Source organism: Cryptomeria japonica, chromosome 2, assembly GCF_030272615.1.
Source record: "Cryptomeria japonica chromosome 2, Sugi_1.0, whole genome shotgun sequence".
Classification (NCBI taxonomy): Eukaryota; Viridiplantae; Streptophyta; class Pinopsida; order Cupressales; family Cupressaceae; genus Cryptomeria; species Cryptomeria japonica.
The window spans coordinates 649,681,152-649,701,576 of record NC_081406.1 but is presented as its reverse complement, the minus strand read 5'-3'; the positions used below and the strand labels follow the sequence as shown (position 1 = coordinate 649,701,576).

The 20,425-nt window shown below is 41.5% G+C and overlaps 1 protein-coding gene across 1 annotated transcript in view; it reads left to right on the top strand.

The window, feature by feature from the left end:
- LOC131054531 (SUMO-activating enzyme subunit 1B-1) overlaps nt 1-20,425 on the top strand; it is a 185,673-nt gene that overhangs the window by 158,426 nt on the left and 6,822 nt on the right. The window contains exon 7 of the mRNA XM_057989064.2: nt 6,469-6,516. Coding sequence (XP_057845047.1) covers nt 6,469-6,516 — 48 coding nt within the window. The remainder of the gene's footprint in view (nt 1-6,468; nt 6,517-20,425) is intronic.

Genomic DNA, 20,425 nt, shown 5'->3' with positions numbered 1-20,425 from the left:
CTGTCATTGGGAAGACTTGGGAACTTGGGAACTTCGGGGTTTCGGGGTTGAGGAAGAGAAGACCTAGGAACTTCGGAGACCTGGGTCACCGAAGTTGGGGGAACTTCAGATACCTGGGTCACTAAAGTTGGGAAGACTTGGGAACTTTGGGCTTTCGGAGTTGCGGGGTTGAGGAATAAGGAACCTAGGGGTTTCGGGGTAGAAGAACTAGGAACTTGGGAATCTAGGGGTTCTGGAGTTCCGAGGTTGAAGGCTAAGGAACTTGGGAACCTGGGGGTTCTGGAGTTCCGGGGTAGAAGAACTAGGAACTTGGGAACCTGGGGGTTTCTGAGTTCCGGGATTGAAGACTAGGAACTTGGGAACCAAGGGGTTTCGGAGTTCCGAGGTAGAAGAACTAGGAACTTGGGAACCTGGGGGTTTCAGAGACTTGGGTCACCGTAGTTGGGAAGACTTGGGAACCTGGGAACTTTGGGGTTCCAGAGTTGAGGAAGAGAAGACCTAGGAACTTCGGAGACCTGGATCACCGTAGTTGGGGGAAGGTCGGAGACCTGGGTCACTGAAGTTGGGGGAACTTCAGATACCTGGGTCAGTAAAGTTGGGAAGACTTGGGAACATGGGAACTTCGGGGTTCTGGGGGTTCCGGAGTTCTGGGGTTGAAGACTAAGGAACTTGGGAACCTAGGGGTGTCGGAGTTCCGGGGTAGAAGAACTAGGAACTTGGGAACCTGGGGGTTTCTAAGTTCCGGGGTTGAAGACTAGGAACTTGGGAACTAGGGGGTTCCGGAGTAGAAGAACTAGGAACTTGGGAACTTGGGGGTTTCGGAGACCTGGGTCACCATAGTTGGGAAGACTTGGGAACCTGGAAACTTCGGGGTTCCAGAGTTCCGGGGTTGAGGAAGAGAAGACCTAGGAACTTCGGAGACCTAGGTCACCGAAGTTGGGGGAACTTCGAAGACCTGGATCACTGTAGTTGGGGAAACTTCCGAGACCTGGGTCACCGAAGTTGGGGGAACTTCAGATACCTAGGTCACTAAAGTTTGGAAGACTTGGGAACCTGGGAACTTTGGGGTTTAGGAGTTGCAGGGTTGAGGAATAAGGAACCTGGGGGTTCCGGGGTAGAAGAACTAGGAACTTGGGAACCTAGGGGTTCCAGAGTTGAAGACCAAGGAACTTGGGAACCTGGGGGTTTCGGAGTTCCGGGGTAGAAGAACTAGGAACTTGGGAACCTGGGGGTTTCTGAGTTCTGGGGTTGAAGACTAGGAACTTGGGAACCAGGGGGTTCGGGAGTTCCGAGGTAGAAGAACTAGGAACTTTGGAACTTGAGGGTTTTGGAGTTCCAGGTTCGAAGAACAGGAACTTGGGAACCTGAGGGTTCCGAAGTTCCAAGGTTGAAGACTAAGGAACCTGGGAACCTGGGGGTTCCGAGGTAGAAGAACTAGGAACCTGGGAACCTAGGGGTTCTTGGGTTGAAGAACAGGAACTTGGGAACCTGGGGGTTCCCAAGTTCCGGGGTTGAGGAAGAGAAGACTTAGGAACTTGGGAACCTGGGGGTTCTGGAGTTCTAGGGTTGAAGACAACACTTCACACTTCATGATTCGATTGTTTTCTCTTTGATCAACTGAGGCAGCGCTGGTCCATAGAACATATCTCTGATTGGTTCTCACTGATGGACCAAGGGTGTCATAAAATGACAACAAAAGCCATTGATTCATCCCCCCCTCTCAGTGGCATGTTGTGTTCAACATGTGTTGCCCCGAGGAGTTTATAGGAGACTACTGCACGTATGTGCATGACTTGGAGATCAGAGTAAGACCTTAGGAAGATCCCACTGGGGTAAAGAGGAAAATGGAGGATCCGGAGGAGGGTTATGATCAAGTGGGACCAAGCAAAAAGTGGAAGGGAGAAGATGTTGGCAGTAAGGTAAGAACAAGGAAAGGAGTGAAACGTCGAGTACAAAAAGCTAAGTTGCTTAAACAAAAGAAGACAATACGAGCTCTGGAAGAGAAGGTGGTACACCCCAAGATACCGAAAAGAAATAAAACAAGCAAAGGGAAGCAAGTTGCCGAGTACCATGGCCACTTAAAGGTAGGAGGGTTAAAATTTAAATATTCTTGCCAAGTTCAAGTATTAAAAGGATATGTTAAAAGGAGAATATTAAAAATCGAAAAAGCAAGCCAAGTATTAAAAATTAAAGAAAATGGGTTAGGAAAAATTAAAAACTTAAAACAAAGGGTAAATATTATAAAGTTAGTAAAACAAAAATTACAAGTGGTGAAAGCAAGATTATTTTATAAAACATTATTGCAATACGCCCTAACCCTAAAAGTGAAGGAATTATATAAAGCCCCCTACCCGACCAATTCAGACAGAGGGGTGTGAAAAAGCAAGGAGCCTGAGCAGAAGAAGGATATCGTACGAATCCATACGAATAGTATCGTATACATCTGCACCAAAGCGATTAGAAGGGAATTGTCTATACGGCGCCGTACAGACATCTGGAGCCAAGGAATTCCTCTCGTACAAAGCCTTATAAGTTGGCGGAGGGAGAAAGTTTAACCCATATGAGCCCTAAAACACATCCATACAACAGCATGAAGAAGACTAGCCGTACAACATCAGTACGGAATTGTTAGAAGAAAGCCAGGAAATCCGTACAACGATTCACACAAGGCGTGAAGGGGTCCAAAAAAAATTCATGGGAATCCGTACAGAGTTGGAACAAATCCACACGGAATTAAATTGCAAGGGAAATCTGTACGGAGGTGTGGGAGAGACAAGTTCATACGACACCACAGGGAGAAGTCCGTACACTAGCTACAACAATCACCATAATTCGTACGAATAAAAAGCATATTGCCAAGGCACGTGGAGTGGGGAATCCGTACGGAAGAGGAACCGTGCGACCAACCGATAATTCCAGTCAAAACAAGAAATTTGTACGGTGGAAACAAAGAGGAATTTCACAAAATTTGTAGGGAAAGGAGTTCGTACACCAAAAATCCGTACACACAAATTTCGTACAGCTGGTACTGGAGAAGACAAGAAAGATTTTTGTACACCAAAGATAGTTGGCGGAATTCAGTTGATTGCAGAAACGGTTGGGGTAACGGTCTTGACAGCGACAATGTACATCTGGCAGGACAGTTGGAAGAAGATAAAAAATTGAAGCTTATAAAAATTGATCCCAGTATGACAAGGATTGCTTTCGGAAACCCCAGTGACAAAGGCAAAATAATTCACGTAGGGAATATGGCTACACTAGGAAGCGACAAGAGGAAGAAGATCAGGGAAGGAGTGCAAAGAGACGAACCTGTGACAGTACAATCTTTGACATGGGAAGGTTTGAATGGCAGTGACTGTCGCACATGGTGGGAAGAGACTGATGATGCCAATGTCATCAAGCAAAATTTGAAGAGAGCAGGCATCGATAAGATTCTGGTCATGCTCGTATTTAACATCAAAGAATTTGAACCTATGTTGAAGGGGATGGTGGCAGGTTATGACAAGCACACATACAGGTCGATGGTAAGATATGGTGGCTGCAATATGACCATTTCCTTCTCAGCCGCAAAGTTTCCTAGGATATTTGGAATTCTGAACCAGGTTAGTCAGGTGATCAAAAGGAAGATGACCCTTGAACAGAAACATCAATTGGTATGGTTGGTTTTCCGTGGAGATTTGACTCAAGAAGAACAAGATAGTATCTAGAAATCTGGAAGTAGCTGTGGGGTGAAGCGGACATTTTTGGCAAATGCAGAATGGCGATGTATAATGGATATCATCAAGAGCAGGTTGACAGGAGCCAGTAGGGGGTCCGACATTGCCATGTGGATGTTGTACCTAATGAACAGGCTGAGGAATGACACAATGTTCAATTGGGCATCCTTCCTCTCTGAGCATATTCGAGAATGCCTAGGGCTACAACATAAGGTCTTCTATATGTTGCACCACACCATTGCTATATTTTGGATGTCGTCCGTACAGAAGTACCTGCCAAGAAGAGGGGTGACTTGCAGTCGCTGGCAAGATTGGAGCCGTACAAGCCACCCATCTTTTTTTGGACACATTTGGGTACCATGACGGTTGATGGAGAACTGCAGAAGAAGCAACGACGGCAAGATGTGGGACATTCTGCAAATGAAAAAAGTGAGGCCAGTGAAGAGGAAGTCATGGAGGCGTCCTTGTTTGATGAGGAGAGTGGTGAGGACACATTCCGAATGGCTCCGGCCGAGGCACGTGCAATGGCCAAAGTGGACATTGTTGGAGACAAACCAGTGGGCGAAGGAGTTGGAGAAAGCAGCATGGCAACAGAGGTAACGATGGCGGAGAATCCCCCTACGCCATTGGACATTGGTCAGGGAAGCCAATCAGCACCACACAAGAAAGAGCCTACAAAGGGAGTGCCATCACAAGTGATTGATGTGGTGGAAGTAGAGGCTTCACCACCACCGCCTTCTAGGGCAACACCTGGTCTGGAAGTAGCAGTGACACAGCTCAGCCCCACACGTACCGATCATTAGGAACAAACCATCGACTCATGGCTATTGGAGACTATTGGAGTACGAGTGGAGAAGTTGCAAGAGGTGCCACTTTCATTTGGCGGGGATGGTGGAATGGGCACTAACGGTGGAGATTTCGAAGGGGGAGAGGAGCCGTAGATGCACCAAAAGACATTGGAGGAGAACAGGATGGTTTAGGAACATATGGGAGGAGAGGAATCTTCCTCATCTCATGGAGAGGAACTGTTACTTTGGTTGGCGAAGCCCAACCCAGCAGACCCACTCGGCACCATGCAGCAATGCATGTCTCAGTTGGAGGGAATGGTGAAATTCTTGAATGACGTCAGCCACATTGTGAAGGATGTGGAGTTTGGACATGATCCTAGGGTGGCTCGAGTGGCTGAGCAACTTTTATCCTTTGTCAGAGAGGACTACGAGGGAGAATTTTTCAAATGCTTCACAACCAAAGGATGGCCGAAGTCGGAAACCCCTGAGATGATTAGTGCGTGGATGGCCAATGTGATAGTAACTGAGGAGAACGACATTTATGGCTCTCTGCGTGGGGTGGAGATGACCTTCGGAGACCTAGTCCTGAAGCATCAGAGGACGACAGTAGTGAGGATGGAGGTCGTGACAACATACCGAGATCAGGCCATACGAGAAGCCAAGGGTGCCAGAAAAACTTTGGCCCATCACATACAGAAGAGCCAGGAGCAGTTGGCTTAGGAACACTCTCGGGTCACATCATTGGAAGAGACTGTGGCTAAGTATGTTCAGGACCTAGAAGCAAGTGGCGAGGAGAAGGCCGAGTTGGCGGCCAAGGTGGTGTGACTGGAGGTTAGCCTGGCGGAAAAGGATAAGGAGTTGTACGGACAGGCCGAGGAGCTTCAAAAAGCTCATAATGAAGTACTTGAGGCAGCCCATATGGTGAAGATGGCATGAGAGCGGGAACTTGTGGCCACCTAGCGCCTTCAGCAGCACTTCTCAGTCGTCTGTATTTCCAGGGACGCCCTCTAATCCCTCTTCACATTAGTTCCAGTTTTGCTTTCTTCAGCTTCCATTTTGTTCAGTCGTCTGGAAGACGACTTCTTTTTTGGGGGGGGGGCTGATGTTAGGCGGCAATTAGGAATAAAACTCTTAAGTTATAGTTTATGTTATTTTTGTTATGTGTGGAGTCAGCCGTGTGGGTTCCTGTGTTAGTTACGACGGTTGGTACCCTGGCCAATCTCCAGGTAGTATATATCGCCATGTAAGGGAACCCCGACAATGATTATGATGTACCAGTTTTTGGAATGCAATAAAGGAAACATCTTTCTACCATATTGTTGTGACTGTTAATTTTAATGTATGTTCTGAATATAATTGAAGTTACTGGTTATATGTTTTGTGTGCATTTATTGTTTATTCCGTGAACTTGAACAATTCACCGTAGGGAGTAAACAGTTATGTTTTCTTTTTTAAGGAAGGATATAAGGAAATTTGGTGAACAATAAGGCTGACACACTGTGGGGTGAAAATATATTGCTATGAAGAGTAACTGTCATAACAACGTAAAGAAAGCAAATTTAGAAAGCTAAACGTACTCACTAAACTAGGCTGGAAAATGTTAGAAACATGACAAAGCAAAATTCCTAATATAATAAAATTGAAATCCTATTGTATGAAGCAGAATCAGACATCAGTTTTGAATAGTAACTGTCTTGTTTATAGAGTATTAGCCTAGGTATGCTCCTTGACACTATCTTTACACTGAAGAGTTCAATTCAAAGTAATGTAAAGAACAAACTTGCATGATTCCTAATGAACTAATTAACTGAAATTATGTGTTTAAATGCTATGTTGTTGAGGAATGCTGGAATTTCTTAATCAAGGTGGAGCTTATTACTTCCTGGTCAACAAATATGTAGAATATGCTACCATATGCTCAATTGAAGAGTTTATTACATTAATGTTTGAACTTTTTTGTGCAGAAAAAGATGGAAAACGCTCCTTTGGAAGTTACCTTTCCAAGCTTAGAGGTATGTATAGACATTATACAGATGCTTAACAGAAAATTTCTTTGGTAATACTCATTGGAGTTCTATTTCATTGCAGTGTACAATTTATTTCAAACTTTCAATTTTGATTTTACAAATATGATTTGACATCTCATTTCTTATAGAAATGCATTTGTCACTTTGCCCAAACATTGACCAAGTTTTGCGTATATTGTCTGTGCACTATTTGATGGATTGGCCTCTTTCCTTCCCTTCAAGCAATTCCATATTTAGATATGATATTTTTCTATAATTCTATTTCACTTATCACTATGAGAATCCATTTGGGGTGCCAAACCATTATTTATACCTATTAATTCTTTAGTTGGCTAGCATTCTTATATCATTTGAAGTGTTTTTCCTCCTTTTATTTTAGGTTATTAAGCAGGTTAACTGTGGGTTCTATTGGGGCCCACACCCATTGAAGAAAAGTGTATATAAAGGGCAAGAAGCTGATTTAAACTACATAAAAGACAACTGAATATTATGCTGCCTGAGTAAAGAAGGGAACACAAAAAACAGAAAAAAGGAGATGGGCAGTTCAGAAAGTAGCAGGGAGTGCGGTAGCTCCATTCACTCTGTCTGCTATCATCTCACCTGGTTTTATAAAATCCTTCTGAACTGCCTAACTACTCCATCCTTAGAATCTGAGGGGAGCATAAAAAAAAAAAACTTCTGATTTTGAGCATAACCCTAAAGTTTTCATCATAAAGAGCCAAATCAATATAGAATATTTTGACTCTTAACAGAAAAAGCCAAAGAGACCTCCTGTCCACCATCTTGAAATAGTAAATACTATATGCTTCACTCCTGGAACAAGAGAACGACTTAGCATATGAACTATCAACAACATTATGCACCTTTAAGGCAAAGAAAGAGAGTCGAGAATGCGCTCATGAACTGTCGAATCCACTACATTGTCTTTAAGTTTGGATGAAAGTCCACAACAATAGAAGCTTTGGAACATAGACCCAGTATTCTCCAGGCTATTAACACCCAACATTTTGTTCACAAAAGATCATTATGTTGAAGGTGTATCTCAGATACTGGTCTGAAACAACTCCCTGATAAGAAAATTATGTTTCCCTCGTTTACCTTTCAGCATGATGAAATTTGCTACAAACCTGACAATATAACTTGCAGTTTCATATTAATACACAACCAAGATATAGAGCCATTGACATTTATTGCACACGAGATGAGCAAACCGCATGTAAACCATACAATCCCATGTGATGCCTTTAGAATTATACAAAATGGAGGTCCCAAATTTTGCTACCAATGCAAGGTAAAACATAAATGTTTTTGACAATTTAGTCGAGGGGAACAATAGGAGCCCTTCCCTACTGAAAATGATAAATGTTATTACAACTAAAACTAAATGAGGATTTTGCTGCTTTGCAAGACCATGCAATAGAAATACCCAACAGCCTTATAGTACCAAACAAGAATCTATATGCAGTACAATGTTACAAATATGGTACTATCCATGGTACCTAAACAACTACTATTTGTTAAACTATAAATACGAGAAAAAGACAAAAACTTATAAAAGTAAAACTACATCAAATACTGAACAAGTGCTGTACCTAGACCAAGAGAGGAATCAAGCAGGGGAAAACCTTTCTTTTTACCCAATGCGAGAGGAGGGCCTCCATAATCCATGGAAAAATAAAGAAGGGAGTTATATTAATGTTCACCAATGACCTAAAGTAGGTTAACTGAACTCAAAAGAGTACAATAGTTTACAATATAAAGTTACAGGAAGAGAAGCGTAGAAAAGCCCTAAACTGGGGAAGAACCAAAAAAATAAAATAAAAATACAAGTGACCACTAACACTCATGGTCAAGAAAGTTGTACGTATAGTTAAGAAGGGGAACAAGAACCACAAAGAGTGAATGCTGCAGAAGGCTGGAGATTGCCAAGTATAACTGGATGTACTTGAAGGGGGGAAGTCATTGGTGCCATCATCAATCACTGTGAAGGGACCAATATAAGATTTGATAAACCTCATTAGAGAGTGTTGAGGGTTGGGAGGGTTAAGCAAGATACTCCCTCTAGGATCAGTGTAACATCCAAGGCTGAAGTAATCCTTGTATTAGTGAAACAGTTTGTAATATTCATCCACCCATTTGGCTAGGGGTCGGTAGGAGAGTATGCGAATGCGAAGAAGCTGAACTGTGCATTTGGGAAGAAATAGGACCATTATGTTAAGGGGGAACATGTTTAGGAAATGAGCTGTGAGAGATGTCGGCTCAGATCTGTTGACATCCATAAGAGAGGTAGTAATATACAAAAGTCATTTAGAGCAGTTGGGCTCCTGGATGTGTGTAATGTCCCTAGCTGGAAATCTGAGGAAATATGCAATTGTTATTGAAATCTCTGATTGTACAAACTGAAATAAATATGAAATGTAATGTATAGAGGCCAAACTCCAATATTAGAATGCTGATTAACAGTACTAAAGATTAGAAATTAATATGTGAAACCCTCATGCATCCAAATACATGGACACTGCAGCAGTTGTGGACAACAAATTAACTTGTACAGTAGTAGCCAATGGTGAAACCTTTATGCTCCCAAATCTTATAATTAGCATGACAGAAATTTGGCACTTAAAATACTGATGTGAACAGCAAATAAACTTTGTTACAGCAGCAACAAATCCTCATGAATATTATTTATTGATTTCCCAAAATGATTTTGAATAATTAATAGTGTTTTCCCCTTACAAAAGTTGCAATTTTTCAGCAAGCTACAACTGACAGAGGTGTATAGTGGTAACAACAATAAGAAATATGACCAAGTGTGGCAAATGGTGTTGATTCCCAGGCTGTATGATGGTACAACAGCCTTAAGTAGGCCCAACAATTGCCCTAAAAGGTGTGGAGAACCTCTGACAAGGGGAGGCAATTGTAAAAACAGGTGTATGGCGGCAGTCTCTTCCATGAATATGTCATGTTCCTGCCATGACACTCCTCACAACCTACCCTAAAGAAGAACAAATTAATAAGATACATCTATACATTCAGAAAATTGTCTTATGAAATAGGACTTCACAATTTTCTGAACAGCGGCCCGTAGGTATCTGTCTCCTTAATCTGTAATCTGATTGAGACAAGGCAAATAGATACTAAATCTATCCTTCCAATCCAACCTTGTTTCTTAGGACTGCATATACTTAGCAATTACTACACCAGGGCACATGTGGTTAGTGTGGAGCAGCGATTCCCTTACTGCAGCGATAGAGTGGTATTTATCAATAATAAGTTCTGTCGTAGTTATGAACAATAATGTTAAGGGTGAGTGATTACAATGAATAAACAAAGATTAAGCTTAAACAAAGACAAACGGCAACACTTCACACCAATAATTAAGGCATGGGTTATTAAGGGCCTGATTCACTAAGGTAAAAGCACAATGAAGAAAGCAAGAGTGATGAAGGAAAGGATCACCAAAGGATGTAATTGATCAAGAGATACAACCTCTCACGCCTCTTGAGGGATATATAGGAGGGGTTGATACACCAAGAGTGGCGGGAAGGAAGGAGAATGGAATATATATTATCTGCAACCGTCGAATGGTTTAGAAATTATCATATATAGTCTGTGCTCATAAAATTAGGTCGGGTTGCATAGCTGACAATCACCATCGATCAGATCAAATCAGATCTATTATTAAGTTACAGGCAGTAACATCTTTGTTCTTGGGGATGCGCTTAATATGTATGCTTAATACATGAAGCCTGATAATATTCTATGCAGAATTTAGTAGTAATATTTATATAGACTGCAATATGTATAACAAACATACTTAATTTCATATATATTCATAATTCATGAGAAGTTAGTATTCTCATAGCCTAGTCCTTGATACTTCTGCTAACGCCTATAGAGGATGGGCTAAATTTGTGCTAAGGGAGAGGCAGTCTATAATTCCAACCAATTAGGTGGTCCCGAGATGGGGTAAGGATCAGTGTCCCATAAATATTGAGGGAGTAGTTTCGAGATGGGGTAAGGGCCTGCATCCATAAACTTTGAGGGAGCCTGTTGCAGTTTGGTTTCTCAGTGCCCTGGTAACATAATTACCCTTTCCTCCCTTAGGGTTAGGTAGTAACAAGGTTAGATCATAATATAGAGGGCTATGAATTATAAAATGTGGAATTAATTGAAAAAAAACATAATACCTTGATAATGCATTCAGTAATGTATGATAATTGTTGAAAACATGACAGCTTTCAAGTAGGGGACATCACAGAATAGCAACAACATTGACCGAAATCTTCATATATCAACAGATCTATCCCATCAACAGATGTTCTAAATGCTTAATCAACAAGTTGAAGTACTTCAATCATTTCATCCCCAATGTGATCCCTAGATGGAATCACCTCACATGGACAAGAGGGTTTTTGTCCTCCAATTGAACATGTAATGTCCCTAGTAAGATTGTAAGCTCAAATCCACTAAATATATTTGCAATCACTCAAATCCTAGCTTTTGTCATTACCAAGTTCTCATAGTGGTTGATGGGAACATACGAAGACTAGGATGAGGACAATTAAATCAACGAGTAAGATATAGGCAGCAAGTCGACCAAATTAATTTAGAATCAAATTCATAGAATCAATGAATGCCAAAATGGTGTATAGTGGTATGCAACTTCCAATCAATCCAAACTTTCCATTAACAAGCAGAAATGTGGCAATGCCAAAATGACAGACTAGAACACCCAATTTCAATACATGTCAAGTTGGTGGACAATGTATTGAGAATAAAATGGATCCAGTGGATAAATCATCTAAAATTGTACAATAAAAAACAAGGAGCTAGTCTTGAATCGTCCAAGAACTTTACAATGCTAAATTTATGAGAGAAAACTGGAATTGCAGTGGCTATTTTGCAATGCACATAACTATAAGACATTATACTCGAAACGTAAAACTAACTGGTACCTTTAATATGAAGATGAAACACAAAATGAATTGGTAATGTATTTCTGCATCTGATTTGAATGGCATTTGCAAGGTGTATGGCATATTGTGGGGATAAAAAATTGACTGAATGTTTGTTGTAGCAGACTGTGTGGTAGGAAATTTGAGCAATCATTAGCCAATAACAGGTTGCGACGCCCCCTTAAATTTAACCACCACCCTCATCATGTTGTACGACTTAGTTCCAATGAAACAATACCAGTTTTGATGGAATTTGCGCTATTTTTAAGCAGCTAGGAAAGGATTACAATCCAATACAACAGATACAAACCAACTGATGAGTACAATTGCCAACAGAAACAATTGCCAAACAGTACGACTAGGTAAAGACTGAAATAATCAAGTAAAACAGCAACCAAAATCCCTAACACCTCTCATAAAATGATAACATGCATCAGTACAGCCTGGGTTATATGGTGCGATCAGAATTAAAAACAACCACCTCCTTTGTGTTGAGAGGAGCATAGCTCGCAAAAGGAATAAATAGCTCAAAACATTTGATAATAATGCTTTACTAATATTAAATCATTTTCAATCCTGAAATTAAAACCATTAACCGAAAGCAAACAACAGACTATTGAAATATCACTGAAAACTTCACACCAAAACTTGGAAATTGAAAATTGGAAATCTTTATCATGTGAAGCACATTGTCAACTCCTGTGTATAATTGCATTGAAAGCCTAGGATGGTTTTCATGCTCGAAACCAACAAAATACCATAGGGTTTTTGTCCACAAAAGAAAAAAGAACTCATGCTCACTCTTGAGAAATGAAATTGTTTGAATAACCAAGAAGACCCTTTTTGAAAACGGTCCTCCCTTTTATAACATTTTCAAGGAAATCATATAATATTATTTTTATTTTACTTGATTATTCCTCGAAAGTTATAAAAATATTTGTCTTTTTCGACTCATTTTTTGTAGCTTGAGTCTAGCGACACTTTATTCATTCACTTATAATGACTTTTTTATAATTAAACTACATTACTAGGTCCCTCCCTTAGATCCCCTGGTCCTGGTCCAGTTCAAACTAGGTTTGGGTTTGGGGTCAATTCGCTATGGGTTCGGGTAGTGCCCAGTCCACAGATTGTATGCTCGGTCTTGTCAAACGTGGGCAAATCCGAGAAGAATTTTCGCCTAGAAATACTTCCACCGCCAAATCTAAGGAGAATTTGCCATTTAAAAAAAAAAAAAAAATCTTGCCAAAAAGGTAATTTTGACCCACCCCCCAACCCCAAACACTTCAAATTCTACTTCTAGATCTATTCTAACAGCTTACAGAGGAAAAGGGAAAAAAGAAATGCTAAAAAGAAAGGAGGTGATGCACCAAGATAAGAGATGTTTCTCTCCCCACCTGAAATGACACAAAGAATCAATTGAAATACCCTGGAGATGCACAAACTTCAATTGCATGAATTACCCTAAATGCACCTATGGAGGTCAGGATTCATTGAATGTCAAAAGGGGAGAAAGTTTTCCCACAAGCCACACTTAGAAACAAGTAACACAACATATACGTGAGAAAAAGCCCCAAAACATACACTTATAATGAAGGTAAGCAAACATACATAGCATGCATGAGTTGAAGAGAGGCAAGAATGATGATTTCAATTCATTCTTAGGCCAATGGTCGAACTTACAGTTGTAGAAATGCAAGAAAATATACAAATCTCCAAGAGAAGTAAAATGACAACATTTTGGCGACCTTTGCAGGATGCTTGCTTGCTAAGCATGAAATCCAGAAGCCTTGACCATCCATTGGGCATTGAGTCACTAGAAGGACCTCAAAACATGTGCGTGCCAACACTTGGAGGGAAGTTGGAAACTAGAGCATACGTTTTCTTAAAGAGAATACAACAGTCACAAAAGCACTTGAGAAAGAAAAACAAACTCTTAATCTAATATTTACATTGTCATCAAGACCCTCTTTAGAAGCAAGGCTTGAGATGAATCCCATTCACTGGGATTGGAAGAACTTCACGATCAAGCCTAGAGAGATGGAATGCATATGGACCACTACAGATAGCATCAAATTTGGAGTGTCATATGACTTTGGCTCTGTCCGCATCCCACTTGACTACTAGATCTCCCTCTTTAAAGACCCTATTAGTAGCCTTTTTGTCAAAACTTCTTTTGACCCGCTCTTGATGAACCACAAGTGTATGCATAGCCTAGTTTCTAACTTCTTCTAGCTCTATCAACTCAGCTAGCCTCACTGTCATGGCATCATTCACTATCAATTCCAGTTGGTGTGCTAATTCAAGAAAGGGTAACTCTAGGGAAGATGGGAGTCTTACTTCCTTCCCATATACCAGCATGAAAGGGGAATTACCAATTGCCTTCTTGGGTGTGATTTTATCGGCCCATAAGACTATCCTCAACTTAGTATGCCAAGACCTTTGATTGTCTTCAATTGTTCTTTGATTATCTTGATGAGGTTTTTGTTGGAAGACTCACCTAAGCCATTACCCTGAGGGTAGTAATTGGATGATGTCTTTAAGTATATACCATACTTAACTGCTTAAGAACTGATTTGGGTTCCAACAAATGCCTTGGCATTATTTGATATGATGGTGGAGGGGTGTTGATGTGTCTTTTGTACACGACCAAACACATAAATAAATGCCTAAAGGTACGGTCTTGGATTCCCCATTGCTGTCTTCATTCGTACTATCACCATCACTCACTTGGCACCTCCCTTGGGATGTCTTATTTTCACTCTCAATATCCATCGCACGGTTGTATGCTTCGTCATACGAGGGAAGAGTAACCACCTTCATCTTCCGTCTAAGGGATGGTACCAATCCTTCAACAAACCATCTCTTCTTTAGGCCGTCGGCCGGCTGGTTCTCCATGTTGTTGAGCAGTTCCCTCAGCCTTTTGTTATAGGCTCGCACACTTTCACTTTTTCCCTGCTTGGTATTGTAAATCTCCGCCACGATTTCATTGTCATCCCGTAGGAGTTTAAACTCCTCTTGGAAAGCCTTCTTCAAGTTGTTCCATGATGTTTTATAATGGGCATCCAGGTCCGTATACCAATCAATTGCTATTCCTCGCAGGGTGGCCGAAAATGCCTTGAACCAATAATCCTGGTCGTCTTGGCCATTTGCCTCCCAAATGGTCACGCATGTCTTACAATGTCATACGGGGTCCTCCGACCCGTCGCCCATGAATTTCGGAAGCTTCTGTTTCTGTGGAGTGTGTGCCATTGTTTTCGTCTGGAGGGTTTTATGCAACGCCTGGAAGTTATTATATGCCCGGAAGGTGTTATGTGTCTAGAAGGTACTGTACGTGTTTGACCTGGTTGGACCCCTGTCTGCAGGGCTTTGGTCACCCTCGCTCCTATAGTCCCTCCTTCCCGGGGTTTCTGGATCGACCTTCCTATTTTGGTTTCCTTCATCAAGGACAAATTCCTGATGCGGGATAATGTCGTTTCAAAAATATTGGCGATCTCTTCGTGCAGATCCCGTACCGCCTCCTCCCCTTGTTCAGAATACTCTGACGAGCTGCGCTGCGACTCAGCTCCGGAGCCTTCTTCACTTGACGTCGAGTGTGGGGCCTGGTTGGCGAGATCCTCCTTTGCTACGTCTGGAAGTGGCAGGTTCCTAGCGACCTCCTCCAACCCCTTCCACGTACACGGTCTTTGTCTCTCCCGACTACGACTCCGAATCACACTCCGACTTCTGCTACGTTCCTTAGGGCTCTTTGAGTCAGCAACTTCCCTTAGCCATCGTCTCCGCTCGGCCTATTCTTTTATGCGGAGGGATCTCCTTACGATTCCCTCGTCTACTCCCTTGGTGGTAGTGGTACATCTGTCTTTGTTTGGCCGCAGGGGCATTAAGTGTCGGGGGTACGACATTGGCTTGTATCCCTTTCCTCTTCCTCCCTACGGTTCCGCTCTTCGTACCTTTGGAGTACTTGTTGCCGACAGAGTTCCTGTGCAGTTTCCTCTCTTCAGTCTTGGAGTGCAATCAGATTTCTGGCGAGCAACCTTGGAATACTTCCGAGCAAATCAAAGACGGGAGTGTTGACGGTGAGTTCACCACATACCGTGCCTTCAAAGACGGCTCTCTCCCGAGCCTCCCTCTACACGTACTGCATGACCGGCACTTCCCACAACTCTACCAAGTTTGTCGTCAACTGATCCTCTCGTGCCTCTTTTGTGGTACTTTCTTCGTGTGTGACTGTCTACGACAGTTAATTGCAAGTTAAATGGCCGACCCATTAATTCCTTCCGCCTGCAACCATAGTTATCTCCAGGTTCGTACAGGCAACGACACCAAAATGTTTAGTCCTTACGGTGAGGTTGGTAAACTCAGGGATAAATAGAGATATTCCATACGTACCAACAATTCATATCACAATAACATTAACATATATTAAAGCATAAATAACAATTACAGAACAGCTATGGCAGAATAATAATATCTTTATTGGATTCTCAATTATGCCAGTACAATCATAATCTGCTGAGGTTCCATCCATACCATATATAGACTCGACGGTTGGCCAAGTTGCCAACCATCACTAACTATCAACTACCCCACGGGAACCTCTCGGCAACTCATACATAACAAAACATAAACACCCAAACCAACTATAAACTAACATGTGTTATTGACCCCTAACACTCACCAATTGGGTACTGATATGAATAACTTCGGTGGTGGAAACAATGGTGGAAATAATGGTGGTAATAATAATCAAAGTGAAGGTAATAATGGATGAAATGGTAATGGGGACGACAAAAAAGGGAATGTGGGTGATAACTTTGGACATGTAGCTCAGCCAACTAGAACGGTGACCTCTAGACCTCTTCTACCTACCTTTCCACCCAAGGTACAGGCACAACCGGAAAATTAGCCTCAGATTGCAGATTTACAAGATCAATTTAGGAGAGATTAGGAGAGTGGAGGAGCAGAGTTCTAGGCAGCTATATCTTTACTAGATTACATTGATGTGAGGATGAAACATAGACCTTGCATCGGAGACAGGAATCAAAATTTTGAATTAAGGAAGAAAGTATGGAAGCTAACTCAACCATATTTTGATGCTTTATGGAAGACTACAGCACAAGCTTGAGTCCAGAAAGTGGATACATATCTTCAGCTCAACCCTATGCAAGAGGAAGAAGCCATCAAATATGTAGCGATTCATCCCGATGGTATCGCACATGAGTGGTGGCATCACAGAATGGTCACCATGGGTCACGATTGGATTACTTCTTATGTGGAGTTCACCGAGAAATTAATTGAAAGATTTGATAAGAAAGATCCAAAGTTACATTTTAAGGAGCTAGCACAACTTAAACAGTGGGGTTCGGTGGAAACTTATGTTGCAAATTTTTAGAGACTTTTAGTACTAGTCACTGACATATCTGAGAGGAGGCTTATGGTATTGTTTATGGATGGGTTAGCGGATCTGTTGAGAGGATGGATCAATGGTCTTAACCCTCCCACGCTACAGTGAGCCATTAAAAAGGCTAGAGACATAGAGACCTCTACTTCGAGGAGCAAATTCCAGTCAAAGGGGTTCCCATCCAAGAAGGATAAGGATAAGAGAAATTTCCAAAGGGATTCACATTAGCCGAGAAATGATTCAAATAGGTTGGACAGTGATTTGCTAAATGAACTTAGAAGGAAGAAACTGTGTTTCTACTGCAGGGAACCATGGGACCCTTCGCATAAGTGTGTTGTTAAAGCGAAGGCAAGTATTTTTTTGCTGAAGAATCAACATTAGAAAAATCAGACCAACAATTTGATTCTGGGAGTAGTGAAGAAGAAAACACATTAGAAGGAGAATCTAAGGATCACAAGACTATTGCACAACTTACTAGTGCCCAAAAGGCAATCACTTTCAAAGTGAGGGGTGTGATACAAGGGCAACGAGGGATCTCCCTGATAGATACAGGAGCTACACACAACTTCATTGATGAGAGTTTTGTTGCTAAGAGAGGGTTGTAGACGAAAGAACTTGATGGGTTCAGAGTAATGGTAGCTAGTGGACATAAGCTTCTTTGTACTCGTAAGATTTCCAATCTGCACATACAGTTGGGTGATTATGAGTTGGTAGATGATTTCTTTGTGGTTGACATGGGAGACTATGATGTTATTCTTGGCATGACATGGATGACGTCATTAGTAGAATTCACTTTCAATTTGGCAAGGTTCGAGTTGAAGTTTAAACACTAAGGAAGGAATGTGGTGCTTAGAGGACTTTCGGATGGGGGACTTAGAGTAGTATCACTCAAGAGGATGGAACGGTTGATTAGGCATGATCAAGTAGTGGGCAGCAGAGTGTCTCATTATGCCTTCAGTTTTTGAGCAGCAGGTTAAGAGTTACCGTCCAGATATATAGAAGGTGATATCTAGTCACACAAAGGTCTTTGATAGCATACCTCATGGAGTTCCTCCTAAGAGGGGAATAGCGCATGTCATAGAGTTGGAAGAAGGGGCCAAGCCAATGATCACTACCCCTTATCACCATCCTAAGAAACACAAGGATGAGATTGAAAAGGCTATTAAAGAGTTGCTGGAAATGGGACGCATTAGGCCAAGTAAGAGTCCTTTCGCTTTAGTTGTAGTCCTGGTTAAGAAAAAAGATGGAACAATGAGAATGTGCATTGATTACAAGGCCTTTAATAAGAAAACAATAAAAAATAGATACCCCATACCACAGACAGATGAATTAATAGATGAGCTACATGGGGCGTTCTATTTCTCAAAAATAGACTTGAGGTCCGGATACCATCAGATTAGAATGAGGGTAGAGAATATTGAAAAACAGCTTTCAGATGTCATTACGACCACTTTGAGTTCTTAGTTATGCCTTTCGGGTTGACTAACACTCCTGCCAAATTCCAATGTTGTATGAATCAAGTATTCAAGAGACAATTGAGAAAATTGGTGTTGATCTTCTTTGATGATATCTTGATCTTCAATAGCACTTGGGAAGAGCATTTGCAACATTTGGAGGAGGTCTTAAACATTATGGAAAGTGAGTCTTTATATGCTGAGTCAAAATGTGAATTTGGCATGACAAAGCTTCTATATATTGGCCACATCATTAATGCAGATGGGGTAAGAGTGGACCCGAAAAAGATTAGAGCTATCATTGATTGGCCAACTCCTACTATTCTCACTCAGCTCAAAGGTTTCTCTGGTTTGTGAAGTTTTTACATGTGATTTGTGAATGAGTTTTTACAGACAGTAGCTCCACTCACAGATCTAATGAAGAAAGGGGCCTTTGAATGGTCTGAATCAGCTCAGTTTTGTTTTGAACACTTCAAACAGTTAATGTCTTCCTGTCCAGTTTTAGCACTTCCTGACTTCACCAAACCATTTGAGTTGTAGTGTGATGCATCTGGGGAAGGTATTGGTGCAGTCTTGATGTAGGAGAAACACCCCATTGCATTTGAAAGCAAGAAATTGAGAGGGGTAGAGAAAAGCTACTCTATTTATGACAGAGAGATGTTGGCCATCATGCATGCATTGGCCAAGTTTAGATCAAACTTGGTAGGAGGTAAATTCATAATTAAATTGGATCATAACAGCATAAAATGTTTTATGACAGACAAGAGAAGTTGGTCACTAAGTTGCAAGCATATGATTTTGACATTGAATATGTCAAAGGGAAGAAAAATGTGGTAGTTGATGCACTCTCCAAGAGGCCACACTTATGTTCTTTGGTTGAGATATCAGCTGATTGGAAAGAATTGATTATAGTAGATTATACTAGGGATCCGTGGATAGCAGGCATGATAGAGGGCATCACTCAGGATGACAAGTTCACAGTGATAGATGAGCTAATTATACAAGGGTAGGATCTACTTAGTGCCTTCTTCACACTTTAAGATGTCAATTCTGAAAACATTTCATGATGTGCCATTGGCTGGTCACTCGAGGTTCTTAAGACATACAGGCAGATCCGAGAGAGGTTCACATGGAAAGGACTTAAGAATGAAGTCCCAAAGTATATTAGAGAGTGTCTAGTTTGCCAGTAAAACAAGAATGAGCATACCTATCGAGCTAGGTTACTTCAGCCCTTACCTATCCCAAATCAGAAGTTTGAAAGTATATCAGTGGACTTTATTACAGGGTTGCCCAATGTTCAGAATAAGGACTATATTTACGTGGTGGTTGATAGGTTGACAAAATTTGCACACTTCTTTGCTATTGCAGCCACTTATACAACGAATCGGGTAGCTAATTTGTTCTTCAGGGAGGTGTTCAGACTCCATGGAACACCTGGAAACATTGTGAGCAACAAGGACAACAAGTTCCTAAGTTTGTTATGGCAGGAACTTTTCAGACTGAGTGGTAGTGGGCTCACCCCTAGTACTAGTTATCACCCACAGATTGATGGCCAAACAAAAATAGTGAACAAGTGGGTTGAGGGTTATCTCAGGAATTATGTGTCAAAGCAACAGAGGGCGTGGCTTAGATGGTTGCACTTGGGTGAGTATTGCTACAATACCACCTATTATATGGCCATTAAGACGACTCCGTTCATGGCTTTGTGTGGATACGAGGCTCCTAACTTCATGGATTTTCTCTTCAGGGATAGCAGAGTACCCAAGGCAAAGGATTTGTTGCAGGAGAGTTAGGACATCTTGAGATCATTGAAAGAGAATATCCATAAAATCAACAAAAAATGTATGTTGATCAGCATAGAGTTGAGTGTAGTTTGAGGTGGGGGATATGGTACACCTAAGACTTCAGCCTTACAGGCAGTCTACACTTAAGGGAAGCAGTGCAAAGAAACTCAATCCACGGTTTTATGGTCCATTCAAAGTTTCTCGACGCATTGGTGAGGTGGCATATGAGCTGGAATTCCTAGCAAACAACGAAGTACATAATGTATTTCATTTCTCTAGGCTTAAGAAAGCTCTGGGATA